This window comes from Chiloscyllium plagiosum, unplaced genomic scaffold, assembly GCF_037043375.1.
Source record: "Chiloscyllium plagiosum isolate Xiang-an unplaced genomic scaffold, Cpla_swu_hap1 HiC_scaffold_7, whole genome shotgun sequence".
In the NCBI taxonomy this organism is placed as follows: domain Eukaryota; kingdom Metazoa; phylum Chordata; class Chondrichthyes; order Orectolobiformes; family Hemiscylliidae; genus Chiloscyllium; species Chiloscyllium plagiosum.
In genome coordinates, this window is record NW_028270145.1 from 73223545 (window position 1) to 73239241 (window position 15697).

General features: G+C 38.8%; 1 protein-coding gene across 1 annotated transcript in view; it reads right to left on the reverse strand.

The window, feature by feature from the left end:
• Window positions 1–15697, reverse strand: part of LOC122551676 (extended synaptotagmin-3-like) — a 142424-nt gene that overhangs the window by 13663 nt on the left and 113064 nt on the right. The window contains exons 9-16 of the mRNA XM_043693985.2: window positions 13633–13809; window positions 13370–13452; window positions 12657–12705; window positions 9365–9454; window positions 8855–8920; window positions 6018–6086; window positions 4294–4368; window positions 2922–3008 (exon numbers count right to left, since the gene is read on the reverse strand). Of these exons, the coding sequence (XP_043549920.2) occupies window positions 2922–3008; window positions 4294–4368; window positions 6018–6086; window positions 8855–8920; window positions 9365–9454; window positions 12657–12705; window positions 13370–13452; window positions 13633–13809 (696 nt within the window). The remainder of the gene's footprint in view (window positions 1–2921; window positions 3009–4293; window positions 4369–6017; window positions 6087–8854; window positions 8921–9364; window positions 9455–12656; window positions 12706–13369; window positions 13453–13632; window positions 13810–15697) is intronic.

Here is a 15697-nt window from a genome sequence, read left to right on the forward strand (position 1 = left end):
ACAATAATCACTAGACCGAGTTGAACATTTGGCCCCTATGAACCAGGAGTGCAATTGGTAGACAAACATTCAGCTGCCCTCAGTTGTTCCATTGCCAGCATATCAACAAGTGTTTGAGTAACCACATTCTAATGAGATCCCTTCAACTCATGGAACCAAAGTACATTTTTTCCTGATTGCCGCCTCATGCTCTCTTAGATATGCAAGCAAGCACTGCAGCATGGGAGGCAAATGCAATCTATAAACTGCTCTGTTGGCACAAGCCAAATCAAAAGCACTGTACTAACCAGCATCTTGGCTCGATGCCAGTGCCACATAAAAGGGAAATAAACAACCGGTGGAGGTTGCTGGCAATATTAGAAAGGTTCTGCCTCAGGCTCCCTAGAAGGAAGCTGATTAGTGTGTGTGGGATGATGCACTGGCTGCTTTCAATGTGCACTGGCACCACATGCAAGTAACAAGGTGCTGTCGTTTGAAGCTGCACAGGATATAGTTCCCGATGGAATGCATGATACACGAGGAGGAGACCTGGTTGGAAATACTGCAAGGTGATGGACGTTTCTAGCAAGTTGAGACAGGCCCACAATCAGAAAGTCTAAGTGTAATGTGACTAGTTACATGACATTACTGAAGCCACAGATGCTCCGAAAGCAACACCTCAATGCTACAGACTAACCCTGTCACTCCTACAGTCATACTCAGATCGAGAGCACAAAAATGTGGCCCTTCAGGCCATTAAGTCTGTGCAAATTAAAAAAAACGTACCTAACCATTCTAATCCCTTTTTCCAGCATTTAGCCCATACCCATGTGCACCTTGACCTCTGGTCGTGTTGTTTCTTGGAAGAAACCACTGGCATCACTCCTGATCCCATGGTAACAGAATCTACAGAAGCAGCCATCATCAGCTACAGACGGACTTGCACAAGAGGGCCAATATAGACAGTGAGCTTCACCTCAGAGTATGGATGGCTTATTGCCACCTGCTTTCAGAAGGACTAAGCCATGTGGATCGATTTCTTTAACCATTCTGTTTATGATGGACCAACTGGATGGGAGGTTGTGACACCCTCTATTCAACATACTTCATTGCCTGAGGAAAGTTTCATACTGCTTGTATTGTAAAGAATGGTGCCAATGTTTATTTTCCTGTTTGGTTGCAATCTGATTATTTTGAGGCATCAACCCTAGCAGAGAAACCTCTAGTCTCTGTTTTTATAGTACACATCTATCTGCCACACCATGGGCTGCGAGTCCCATAAATGGGTTGATGGAGGGTTTCAATATTTTGGGAGAGAAAGCTGATTTGGGAGTACTTATACTGGAGAAGAGTCCCGAGGTCTGTGACATCCTATCTGATAGGAAATCCCAGCCAGAGCAAAGATTTTTTCCTTCCTTCAGCTCATAAATGCAAGTCACTTCTCTGTATCACTTCCATGAATTGTCTGTGCAGGGCCCACTCTGCAATTGCCGCAGGCCCAATATCTGGCCTTTGAACAGATGGGCAGGCAGCATCCAGGGAACAGGAGAATCGACGTTTCGGGCATAAGCCCTTCTTCAGGAAGGGCTTATGCCCGAAACGTCGATTCTCCTGTTCCCTGGATGCTGCCTGACCTGCTGCGCAACACATATTCAGCTCTGATCTCCAGCATCTGCAGACCTCACTTTCTCCTTTGAACAGATGGGACAAAGTGTGCTACACCAAATACAAATTCTTGAACTTTGCTATCTTGGGGTGATCTTTCATGGACAGATCTTTGTATCAGACACGCTATATAGCCTCCAAATTGATTTTCAATCATTTCTGAGAAGGTGCAGTCCCCAATTATTAAATTTGAAAAGAGAGGTTTATAACTTGACAGATATTGGGCCCTGATCTTCACTTCAAAATACTCAGGGTGCATGGAGCTGGCTAACAAGGGGAACCTCCAGGTTTGGGCGATGGTTAAAGTTGTAGACACACTCAATAATCAGTACCATGAATAGGTGCTTGGGTTGGAAGTGGGATTAAGGGTTGAGATCAGTGAAGAGATTGGTACCAGGTGGAGCGATGATAGATGTTGCAAGTTCAGGCCTGTTACGACAGGCTCCATTAGTATAGGAACAAAAACAGAAGGGTCACTGGACATGAAAAATTAACTCTGATTTCTCTCTGCAGATATTGCCAAACCTGATGAGTTTTTCCCGCAATTTCTGTTTTTCTTTCTGATTTCCTGCATCTGTAGTTATTTTGGTTTTCTATTGGTGTAGGATTGAGTGGGGCACTCACTCCTGCTAGCTTCACATTCAAGCAAGCTACTTGTCTTCTTTGATGTTTGCAATCCCAATAGAGGTTTTTTGGACAGCCACATGGAAAATCATTATTACAGAAGGTGGCCTGAAATAAGAGTTAAGCCCCTAAATTGCACTTGGCTAAAATGCGTAATGTATCTTTTTGATCCTCTTGTTTTACCTTAAGCTACATGTAGGTTACACACTTTAGATATTTGTTCAAGCTTCCCATCAGCCTCATTGGAACTTCATTAAGAGTTGAAGTGTGGTGCTGGAAAAGCACACTAAGTCATGCAGCATACGAGGAGCAGGACAGTTGATGTTTCAGGCATAAGCCCTTCATCAGGAATGTTGCCCAAAACATCAACTGTCCTGCTCCTCAGATGCTGCCTGATCTGCTGTGCTTTTCCAGCACAACACTTTTCAACTCTGACTCCCCAGCATCCGCAGTCCTCACTTTCTCCTGGAACTTCATTAAACAGAGTGAGCCAATTGTTGTTGTATACTTTGGCGATTTCTTGAAGCAATTTCAAAATTTGACAACGCAAGGCATTTTAGTACTGAAAATGAATCTGAACTTATACAACACAATATTGTCATCTTTAATTCTGTCTCAATTATTGAAAACATTGTTTTATATTATTATTTTACCTCTAAGCTTAGCTGTTCGGAGTGAACATTTTTGATGAAGAATACAAATGCTTGTTCCCAAATTGGTGAACTGGTATTGTAGCAAATCTGTGAATCCAAAGGTGATAGTTAAATATGCACAGTCTTTCACAATGCTAATAACATTTGTAAATTATTTAATTGATTTGTTTAAGTGAAATGCTAATTGACATCAGGAATTTCCTGTTGGTAAGTAAAGTGCTTCATTCTTGAGAAGAAATTGTTTACACTGTGGTATGTTAACACAAATGTAAATCTTTAATCATTTTTGAAATTCAGGTTTTAATCATTTGATGTCCAAATAATTTAATAAGATTTCACAACTTTCTCAATACTTTTACATTTCCTGTATATGCACACTTGCATTATGGCTTTTCATTTTTTTCCCCCAATGTTGCAGTCAAGATGATAAACAAGCTGCCTCCCAGGTTCTTGTAATGGGAGAGATTTTCATTTGTATAGCACTGCTTCTGGATATACCTCGATTCACCGCTGCAGGGAACACCTTAGGCTGCTACCTATGTGATCTCCAATGACAATCAACAAAGAAAGATGTTGGCCCTGGGGAATCAACACAAATCTGCAAATACCATTAACAGTGACCTTCCACAAGCACATTTCTCCCCAAGGACTTTAAACTCCACAGCACCAACAAAGCCACTAATAGCGAAAAGAAATTCCCCTACAAAGACTCCAGTAACTGACAGCTGAAAATCAGGAAGAATATATGCCATGTCATGGGCCCTTTGAATATCGAGGCTGCACAATTTCCAGAACATTGCTTAAGTTTGCAAAATTATTTCCTACACCAGTCAAATTGAGAGGTCATTGACATCTATAATCAGCAAATGTAAAAGGATCTGTTGATGACTGCTCAAAAAACAAGCAGCCAAATAAGTATTGAGGTCAGAGGAAACAAAATTTGCTGAACCTACAAAGAAGTATCAGCCTGTTGCTGCTGGCCCTTCTGCAGGATCTCTTCCTTCTAACCCAAGATACTCTGTTCTATTTGCCATCTGACTCATTATGGAAGGTGGAGGATTTTTGTTGTCTATTTACAACCAGCAACTTGCAATCATTTGCTGTCTACAGCTTGCTAGTAGTTTTTAAACTGAGGGCCAAACTAGTTCTGGTCATGAATCTCATTACCAATTTTGGACAGATAGAATGGACATTCTGATGGCTTTACTGAGGTCTTCGGTACAGTTTTTAGACCATTCCATCTCATCTTAGGTAGAAGTGACTCCAAGCTTCTACTGCACTAAAATATATTGAAAAATTAACTTACATAATTTGTATTATTCTACAGAGCAATTGTGCTCAAATGTGCAGCTTTGAATATGACAACTCATACCTTACTTTCTTGCATGCTGTTTCCAACAACAAGTTGAACAGAACAGCTAGGTTCCGAGTTAGCCTTCTTTATTGACTGTGAATGTAAAACATTATAAACCGTCATTGGAAACAAACATTCGAATGACAATACTAAATTCAATAGATATTAAATTACTATTTGCTATTTATTATCCAGTTCATAAGGACTAAATTTAATTTGATTGTTTTTAAAATTTAATGCCATTAGGTCTAGAGGGTATTAACAATACTTTTACCTTAGAGGATCAGTTATGGATGGCACACATTCCAACTGTTCCTATATCACAACATAATGATGCTCATTATCCATATTCAACAAAAATAGTGTCAAAATGGCTCTTCTATACAGATGATAGCAAGAGTATGTTTTGTGAGTGAAGTCTAGAGTTCTGTTAAAAGGTCCTTCCTCTTGCTTTTAAAAATGGCTTATGGCATCTGTAAACTTGGCTAGGGTGGTTGGTTTGTAGCATACACCACTGAGGCAGAAAATACTGGAGACAGCATCACTATTAAAGTGGAATGTGGTACCAAAAAAAGGAGAACTAGCTGTTAATAATTGAACAATGGAGAAATGTGGAAAACTTTCTCCCTGTTATGCTGAAAAGCTGGAAATGCTGCTCCTGGAGGTGTAGCAGAGATAGCTGACCTGACCTCAGGCTGCAGCTCACAGTGCCCACTATATACAGGAAAGTTAGGACATTGTCGACACATTTACTACCAATTGATTGCCTGCAGAGGGTCACCTCTTCACCGCAACTAGCCATAACAAGCAAGACTCAAGGCAGAAACTACAATATCAGAAGGATAAGTCAGTACAAGACTTCATGAAAACAAACCAATTTTTCAGTTCATCTTTTTCCAATTTTAATATTGAATTTTAATGTAAAATTTCCCCCTTTTTTAACCATTTTAAAAATCAGATCAAGGTGACAGATGCTGCATGAAACTCAGTAGGTTTTTTGTAATTTGTCAGCTGTGAAACAGGTAATGACAATGGTCTCAAAGCATTGAGGGTGGGTGTCTTGAGTCTGCTACTTGAACGTCAGCTCACAACATTCCTTAGTTGTTTACAAAGACTCCTTGCTGAAACTAATAATCATAATTACAAAGGTTAACCCTGGTCTCTCAAGATCTGTCTACCAATTGGTGTGTGTCATGTTCCAAAAGCAGAGACATAATACACTAACACATAATGAAAACATTGTGGCAATTTCTTCAGAGAATGTTTTTATTTAAAGCTAAGGATACAAGGCAAACTGGGGTACAATATAAAGCAGGTTGGAAATAAGTACCTGATGTTTAACATTTCTAAGGAAATATCATTAGTTGTTCAATAAAAATAGAGCTAGGATTTGGTAGCAGCCAGGGAAGGGGAGGAGGTGCAGTGGTGATACATTGGGAATATTGGTTCTGATGTTTAGCTGCAGTTCGTTGGAATTCTATACTTGGCCAGCATGGAGCGATACCCAGCAGTTTAGCATGACTCTACATGGGAAAAAGTGGGGTTTGACAGAACAGGACCATGTAGGCACAACTCACTATGTATTCCAGGGTATTCCAGCTGTGAAAAAGGGAAATACCAGTGATCTTAAAGCCTTGAGGGTCTGGCAGCATTGAATATAAATTTCTAACAGATCCCCTAAATTTAACTAATTATTTTGAATTTAAACAAGATTATGCATTTGATTGAATGCAATAAATTACCTTGATGTAGTTTAATTTGTTCTTTTTCTTCACACTGGACTCATTATTGGTGAACTCAAATTGATTTCTCTTGGAGAAAACAATAAATTACTTTCATTATCCACAAATAAAAATTTGTAAAAACATATCTCATGAACAGATTTAGATTATTCCGTCCCTCAATCCTGTTCTATAATTCAAAATGATGATTTTCCATCTATCCCTTTACCCTTTCAACTATGTGCTTATGTTGTCTCCCTGCATAAGAAAGGTAGTAGGGATATTCCAGGTAATTACAGACCAGTGAGCCTGACATCAGTGGTAGGAAAGTTGCTGGAGAAAGTACTGAGGGAATAGAATCTATTTATATTTGGAAGAGAATTGGCTTATTAGTGATAGGCAACAAGGGAGATGGTGCTTTACCAGCTTAATTGAGTTCTTTGAGGAAGTGACCAAGTTGATTGATGAAGGAAGGCCTGTAGATGTCATATACATGGACTTTAGTAAGGCATTTAATAAGGTCCCACATTGTAAGCTAATGGAGAAAGTGAAGTCACGGTGTGCAGAGTGTTGTAGCTAAGTGGATCAAGAACTGGTTGAGCAACAAGAGACAGAGAGTAGTAGTTGAAGGAAGTTTCTTGGAATGGACAAAGGTGAACAGTGGCGTTCCACAGGAATCACTGCTGGGGCCACTGTTGTTTGTGATATACATAAATAATCTGGAAGAGGGCATTGGTGATCTGATCAGTAAGACTGTTAAAGAATATAGGAGAATATAGATAGACTGGAACGTTGGGTGGAGAAGTGGCAGATGGAGTTCAATCTGGGCAAATGTGAGGTGATACATTTTGAAAGGTTTAATTCGAGAGTGAACTATACTGCGAACAGAAGAGTTTTGGAAAATGTTGAGCAGAGAGATCTGGGAGTTCTGATTCATTGTACCCTGAAGATGGCTGCACAGGTGGATAGAGTGGTCAAGAAGCCATATGGTATGCTTGCCTTCATTGTTCAGGGTATGGAGTATAAGAACTGACAGGTCAATAAAATTGGGAGGGGGTGCAGAGAAGGTTAACGAGGTTGTTGCGTGGTATGGAAGGTGCTAGCTATGAAGAGAGTTTGAGTAGGTTGGGATTGTTTTAATTAGAAAAAAGGAGATTGAAGGGGAACCTGATTGAGGTCTACAAAATCATGAAGGATATAGACAGGGTGAATGGAGATAGCTTTTTCCCATGGTAAAGGATTCAATAATGAGAGGTCATGTGTTCAAGGTGACAGGAGAAAAGTTTAAGGGGGATACACGTGGAAAGTGCTTTACACAGAGAGTGGTAGGTGCTTGGAATGCATTGCCAGCAGAGGTAATAGAGGCAGGCATGGTAGATTCATTTAAGGTGCATCTGGACAGATGCATGAGCAGGTGGGGAGCAGAGGGATACAGATCCTTAGGAATTGGGTGATAGGTTTAGACAGTGGATTTGGATTGGCCCAAGCTTGGAGGACCAAAGGGCCTGTTCCTGGGCTGTAAATTTTCTTTATTCTTCATTCTTTGTGAAGGATCTACCTACTACAACTTAAAACATATTCAGAAGCTTTGCTTTCCACTGCCTTTTGAGGAAGGAAGTTCCAAAGACTCATGATCCTTAGAGGGAAACAAAAATGCTACATCTGCCTTAAATGAATGACCCCTCATTTTTAATTAGCGACCTCTAGTTCTAGGTTCTCCCACAAAAGGAAATATCCTTTCCACAGCCACTCTGTCAAAATCCCTCAGGATCTTAAAAGTTCAATCGAGTTACCCCTTATCTGAAGTTCCAGCATTTACAAACTTAACCTGTCCTACCTTTCTTCATTAGAAAGCTCAACCATGCTAGGTTTCAGTCTAGCAAACCCTTTCTGAACTTCTTCCAATGTATTTACATCCTTTCTTAAAAGGAGACTAATCCTGCATTTAGATGTGGTTGCACTCATGCCCTGTATAATTGGATAATAACCCCTCATGATAAATATAATGTTCCATTAAGTTTTCTTAATTACTTGTTGTATCTGCCCACTAACTTTTTATGATATATGCACTAGGACACCAGATCTCTTTGCATCTCAGAGCTCTGCAATCACGCAACACATAAATAATGTGTTTTTTCATTAGTTTTATGCCAGAATGGCCAATATCATTTTTCCCACAACACACAATTGCCAGATCTCTGCACACAACATAGCTATATTACTTTTAGCTTCATCATTTTCTCTTCACAGCTTACTTTCCTCCTTGTCTTTTTAAATTTAGTAACAATACCTTTGGTCCCTTCATCCAAGTAATTTATATAAATTATACAAAGTTGAGGCCCCAGCACAATACTTGTTACATTGTGCCAAAATGAAAACTGACCATTTATGCCTAGGTTTCTCTTTAACTAGCCGATCTTTTGTCATACCAATGTCCCTCCTTCATCATGAGTTTTCATTTTGCACAGTGACCTTTGATACAGCACCTTATCAAATGCCTTCTGGAAATTCAAGAACAGTAAATCTACTGGTTCTCTTTTATCTACAGTACATTACTTCCTCGTAGAACTCCAATAAATTTACTGAACATGATTTCACAAAACCTCTTCCCAACTACCTTGCAGCATTTTTAAGTGCTTTGTTACAACAAATTTTAATAATGACTTCTAACATTTTCTCTGACTGATGTTCAGCTAAATGACCTATAGTTTCTGCTATAGTCTGCCTCACGTTTTGACTAAAAGTGTTACATTCGTCATGCCTGGAAAAATTATTTTATTGTTAAATTAATAATTTTAAAGGCTAAAATAAATGACCTCAAATTAAGTCAAAATTAAGTTTAAAAAATGTTTACTTACAGGCAGATGGCATGCACTATCCAGATAAACAACCAGTATTGCATTTGATTGGCCTGGAAGAGTCTTCTGTAAATTAGAGGAACAAGATGAAATTTCCTTTTCTTTCTCATATGACTTTTTTAATTGCTGGATTCTTTTATCATGCAAGCTTGACATCATGAATGTATATTGGCATTGCTCAATTTAGATCAAACCTATCACATTTTCCTATTTAATTATGATTTTAACATGACATTTTTCTCCTTTTTAAACACAAATTGCTAATCGCAGAAGATTTTCTCTGTGCCATATTTTTAATGTATTTTGGCATGCCATCCTGAGAAGTGGATTTCTAAATTTATAACATTAGGATGTTATCAAAGAAGTACAATAGGAAAAGGTTTGTGAGAAGTAAGTGTGGTAATTAAAAGGAACTATGCACTGAATGCAATTTATTTTTACAATGACATCTATGATTTTGTACATAAATTTCCTTTGTCTCAATTCACATCCATGCTGTTCCAAACATACCTTAGGTTCTCTTTCTAGATCAGTGACCAAGGACAGCCATTCAAGCTTTAATTGAACTTTCCCATGTTCCACATCATTCAGAGGAAACCACTGTGCAACAGACAGAACGTATAAGTGAGTTAATGCAACGGCAACAGAATAAAATATTATGAAACCGAAGGATGGCATACAAAGAATCTGCATTAAATTTAGACCAATTGTCATCAATGTGATCAATAATTTTTACTGATACATTAGATCAAGGATTAATTATTTATAAATGTTTCTCATGTCTTTTGGAAAGGTATCCAAGGAATTTGACTCATTTTACTTCCTTGCAAGAATAACTAACTTGTCATTGTAAAATATTATTACAAAGAGAAGTGATTTAAGAAAACATTGTCCTTGTCTTTCTATATCATTGCGACGGTCAAGAAGGCGCAACAATGCCTCTTCTTCCTCAGGCGGCTCAGGAAATTTGGATCCTCACCAACTTATACAGTTGCACAACTGAAAGCACATTGACTGGTTGCATAACGGTCTCGTATACCAACTGCACTGTCCAGGAGTGTAGGAAACTACAGAGGGTGGTGTGCACAGCCTAGGCCTTTCATGGGAGCCAATCTTCAATCCAGGGATTCCACTTACATGACTCATTGCTATGGAAAGGCTGCCAACACCAAAGACTCTTCACATCCCATAATGATCTTCTATAACCTCTTCCATCAGGCAGAAGATACAGAAGCCTGAACATATGCACCAGTAGGTTCATGGACAGCTTCTTCCCAGCCCTTATTAGGTTATTGAATGGACTCTCTAGCCTCAAATAATGCTGATCTTGGTAATGTTGATCTCTCTAGTATGCTCTGTGCAATGTTACCTGTATGCCTCTGTCTAAATCTTTTGTTCTGTACATTCTTGCTTAATATGACCTGCCTGTACTGCTTGTAAATGAAGCTTTTCATTGTACTTTGGTACAAATAACAATAAATAAATCAAAAAAATCAATAAAAGCTGTTATTTAAAAATACTACTCTGCTTTTTTTAAAATTTGTAACTTGCCTAGGTTTAGACTTTAGATATTGCAGGGAAGAGAATTTTATAAATCAGATGGACAGTTCAAGAGAAAACATTATAAAGTCAACACTGACGATTCTTGAATTTGGCTAAATAGGAATGTTAATATTAACTACTGTGCCAGGCTGCTCTGCAAATTTCTATTCATTTTTCTGAAGTGATTGCTGATAACCAATGCCAAAGCAAAGGCAAATTATACTGACCAGTGCCACAGGATAATGCCAACTATTCAATTAATTTTTACACTTCAAAACAGAAGCAGGAATAGGTCATTTGCCATCCCACTCCTTCCAGCACTGCTCCACCATTGGTGAAGATTAGATTAGATTAGATTACTTACAGTGTGGAAACAGGCCCTTCGGCCCAACAAGTCCACACCGACCCGCTGAAGCGCAACCCACCCATACCCCTACATTTACCCCTTTTAACGTAACACTACGGGCAATTTAGCATGGCCAATCCTGGCTTCAATTCCATTTCTCCCCCCTCTGTAACTCTAAACTCCCTTGGAATTAACAATCTGTCTACAACCTTTAATATTTTTGTTTCTTTCCATGGAAGTGAACTCCAAAGACTTATAACCTTCAAAAGAAATTCCTAAATGGGAGACTTATCATGCTTAAACTATGTCTCTGAGTAATAGGTTCACTCAAGAGAAAACATTGAATTGAATGCAAGAGTAGGGAGGTTACGACAGGGTACAAGTGAGACAACATTTGGAGCACAGTACTGCTCTCCTTATTTAAAAGCAGGACACAAATGCAGTTCAGAGGTTTACTAGACTAATACCTAGAATGAATGGGTTGTTTTATGAGGAAAGGTTGACCAGGATAATCTTGTAACTGCTGGAGCTTAGAAGAGTAAGAGGTGACTCCATTGAAATATATAAATCCTAAGGGCAGTAAAATTACAGTGGATTTGAGAGGATGTTTTTTCTAGGGGAGGAATCTAGGTCAAGGGGACATGGTTTAAAAATATGAATTATCCATTTATGACAGAGGAATTTTTCTCACAGCGGGTTATAAGTCTTTGGAACTTGCTTTCTCAAAAAGTGGAGGGAGCAAAGACTTTGGATATTTTTGAGCTGAAGATAGATACTTGATGAGCAATAGATTGAAAAGTTAATCCAGTGTAGATGGGTATGTGGGAAAAACAGATCAATTATGATTTTATTGAATGGTGGAGCAGGCTCAAGAGGTTGAGTGGCCTGTTCCTGATTTGTACATTTATATACTCTTTAGAATATTGTATGCTTTATAAGAATATCTGTCATTCATGTAAACTCCAAGTGTAGGACTAAACCTTTCTCCTTACCAATGCCTTAAGTAAGGAGATCAAAATTATATACATTATTCTAGGTGCCTCATCATTGCCCAGTACAGTTAGAGCAAGACTACTCTAGTTTTATTCTGTCCTTGTTGCTATTAAGATCAGCATTCCATTTGCCTTCCTAATTCCTCATTACCTGTACCTGCATGCTAATATCTTGTGAATCATGTACAAGAACACTTAGATCCCTCTTTATTTTCTTCATTTAAATATTCTTTTTCAATTCTTTCAGTCAAAGTGGACAACTGACATCTTTCACATTATCATTCATCTGTTAAGATTTTACCCACTCACCAAAACCAGATGCAGCATTTAGTACCTTATGGATGTCAGAAACACTTCTGTATAAAAATTATCAAGGATAATATACAGCACTGCACAGCACCTTGGACTATACAAAAAAAGTCAAGTAAACCTTTCAAAATAAAAGGTATACTTAAAACATTCACAATCCTTTTCAGATATAAAACTTGAAAATAAAACAGAAATTGTTGAAGAAACTCAACGTGTCTGGCAGCACTATAGGAGAAAGCATTTAGTATCAGTTCCAACATTTGTTTTTGTTTCTGACCTCCAGCATCTGCAGTTCTTTGTTTTATTATAGTAAAATTAAAAAGTTTCTTCAACTTTCTTTGAAGTCATACGTTGAATAGAATTCTGATATAACATCAGAATATTTCCAAGACAAATGTAAAAACAACATCACAATTTCACTCTGTTCCCAACCATGGACTGTTCTACTTATCTACTCAAAGATGCAATCTACAATGGGCATTTATTGAGTTGTTTTCAAATCAAAGCACCAGTATTTGATGGAAGGTTTAGCTTCTGCTATGGATTAAATAGCTATTGTAATCGCATTCTATCTAATCTCTACCATTAAGAGGATAGCTCTTGGTGTACTTACTTCTTCCACAACTCTGTCTTTCATCACCTCACCAAGATCTATAACGAGGCTGTACATCAGAACATAAAATAAAATTACAGCAAGTCAAACTTTGAGACATGTTTCAATTTACATTGACCACATATGCCAGTTTTGAATTGGTAAACCAGCAATAACCCGTGATGATCAGTGAAAGCATTAAGTTAGTTAATTGTACCAAGTAATCAGTAATTACAAAAGTGCATTGCCTGATGTAGTAGTAAGTTATAAAGACACAGAAAAGTTCCAGGTTGAGGGAGTCCTACTTTGTACTGAGTAAATATCTGCTAAGCAAACAAACATGGACTCTACCATGGGCCTTCCTGATCACTACTTTTTGACTCTATGTGCTGCACATGTATATTTTTTTGGGATTGGATGTCAGGTAAAAGCAGGATGTGTCAATGCCCTATTTGACAATCATTTTCAGGTTTTGTAGGAGACAGGGAAAAAATTGACCCTTGCATAATCTTGCAGAATTGTTCAGGACTCTCACTGAGGAGTCTCGCTGATAACTGTGTTGTGGAGCTATTCATAGGGCATTTAAGAAAACTTCCATCTTCACATACCACCAGCCAACCTCTCACTTAAGGGCACCAGCAGGCTGGCAGTACCTTGAAAATCATTTACTGTCAGTATCTTCAGGAAATGTTGAAATACAAATTTTGAAATATTGTAAAAAGATTACACCTGACCTGCCAAGGAAGTCATCCTTGTCTGGGTCTTCATCAAAAAGTTCCAACTCCAAATCCTGACCAGGGGCCTCATGAACTACTGCCTAAAATGAAAGCAACAAAAACTTTGTAAGCCATTTACTCTTGCTTAAGAGCAACTAAAATTTTCTTATTTCAGTGTCAATGTAGAAATTACTGATCAAAAATGCCAAGCTTTTGGAGTTGGGACATGGGGAAGAAGGTGGATGCAGAGGGGAAAGGTTCTAAAGTTTAAAAGATCTTACCTCATAGATTTCATACCATTCAGGATTTAAATTTACTTTAATTGTTTTACTGCGAAATGTCTGTGTGCCGACTCGAATAAGAGCATATGGATCAGACTTCCCTTGTACCATGCCCATAAGGTATGTGTCTTTGCTTATCAAATCAGCAGCTTTGTTTAGATAAATTCTCACCACACCCTGCAAAATAAGCAATTGCCAACATCACTATGGAAAGTATTATCTGGATGCAAATTTCTTTTTGCTACTGCAAAAAATTGCTCCATAGTATTACACATGCTCAACTTTGATTTTGTCCTGACCCTGATATTGCCAGAAATTGAGAGCATTGGCCTTCAGCTTGCACCTAAACACCATAGGTTAGAACTTATGCCACTCAGCAAATATGTTTGGGTGCGGGTGGGGTTCTCAGATCCAGTGTATGGCCCCCTGTCCCCACACTTTGATCTCTCTGAACTTTTAAGTGGAGGGAAGAAATAGGCAGCTCACCAACCTTGGATTGACCAATGTATCAATGACATTCCAATCCTCAACAAGGTCAGAAATGGGGAAGTCCACAGATGATTGCATGATGTTCAGCAGCATTTACAAGTCCTCAGATTTTGAAGCAGTCCCTTCCCAAATGCAGCCCCTTCCCAAATGCAGCAAGTCATGGACAATAGCCAGACGGACTGATAAGTGCAAGCGATTGTCATGCCACACAAATGACAGGCAATAGCTATCTACATAAAAGGGAGAATCTAACCATCGTCCTTTGATATTCAATGAACCGCCCCTATGAACATCCTGAGAATTAGCATTGACCAGAAATTGAACATAAATAGAATGGTTACAAGAGCAAGTCAGAGGCCAGCAATCCAGCAGTGACTCCTGAAGCTTGTCCACCAACTATTAAGCATGAGTCAGGGAGTGTGATGAATATTCCTCTCTTGCCTGGATAAATGCAGCTCCAAAAAGTCAGAAAGTTTGATACCATCCAGGATAAAGCAGCCATTTTATTAGTTTCACTTCCACAATCATTCAGTTACTCCATCACTGACATTCAGCAGCAGCTCTGTTTAACATCTACGTAATACCCTGCAAAATTCCTCCAGGCATGTTTGACATTACTTAAAACCACAACCAGTACAATTTAGAAGGACAGATAATAGGAATGATATAGGAAGGGAAAAGGTTGAGATTCTGAAGGGAGATTACAGAAAGTTAGGCAGAAATTTAAAAAGGAGGTCCTCAAGGGTAGTAATATCTGGATTACTCACAGTGCTACGAGCTAGTGAAGGCAGGAATAGGAGGATAGAGCAGATGAATGCATGGCTGAGGAGCTGGAGTATGGGAGAAAGATTCATATTTTTGGACCATTGGAATCTCTTTTGGAGTAGAAGTGACCTGTACAAGAAATACGGATTATACCTAAATTGGAAGGGGACTAATACACTGGTAGGGAAATTTGCGAGAACTGCTTGGGAAGATTTAAACTAGTAAGGTGGGAGGGTGGGACCCAGGGAGATAGCGAGGAAAGGATCAATCAGACAGGTACAGCTGAGAACAGAAGTGAGTCAAACAGTCAGGGCAGGCAGGGACAAAGTAGCACTAATAAATTAAACTGCATTTATTTCAATGCAAGGGGCCTAACAGGGAAGGCAGATGAACTCAGGGTGGTTAGGAACATGGAACTGGGATATCATAGCAATTACGGAAACATGGCTCAGGGATGGGCAGGACTGGCAGCTTAATGTTCCAGAATACAAATGCTACAGGAAGGATAGAAAGGGAGGCAAGAGAGGAGGGGGAGTGGCATTTTTGATAAGGGATAGCATTATAACTGTGCTAAGGGAGGATATTCCTGGAAATATATCCAGGGAAGTTATTTGGGTGGAACTGAACAATATGAAAGGGATGATCATCTTATTGGGATTGTATTATAGACCCCCCAATAGTCAGAAGGAAATTGAGAAACAAACTTGTAAGGAGATCTCAGCTATCTGAAAGAATAATAGGGTGGTTATGGTAGGGGATTTTGACTTTCCAAACATAGACTGGGACTGAGATGGAAATGTGTTGCTGGAAA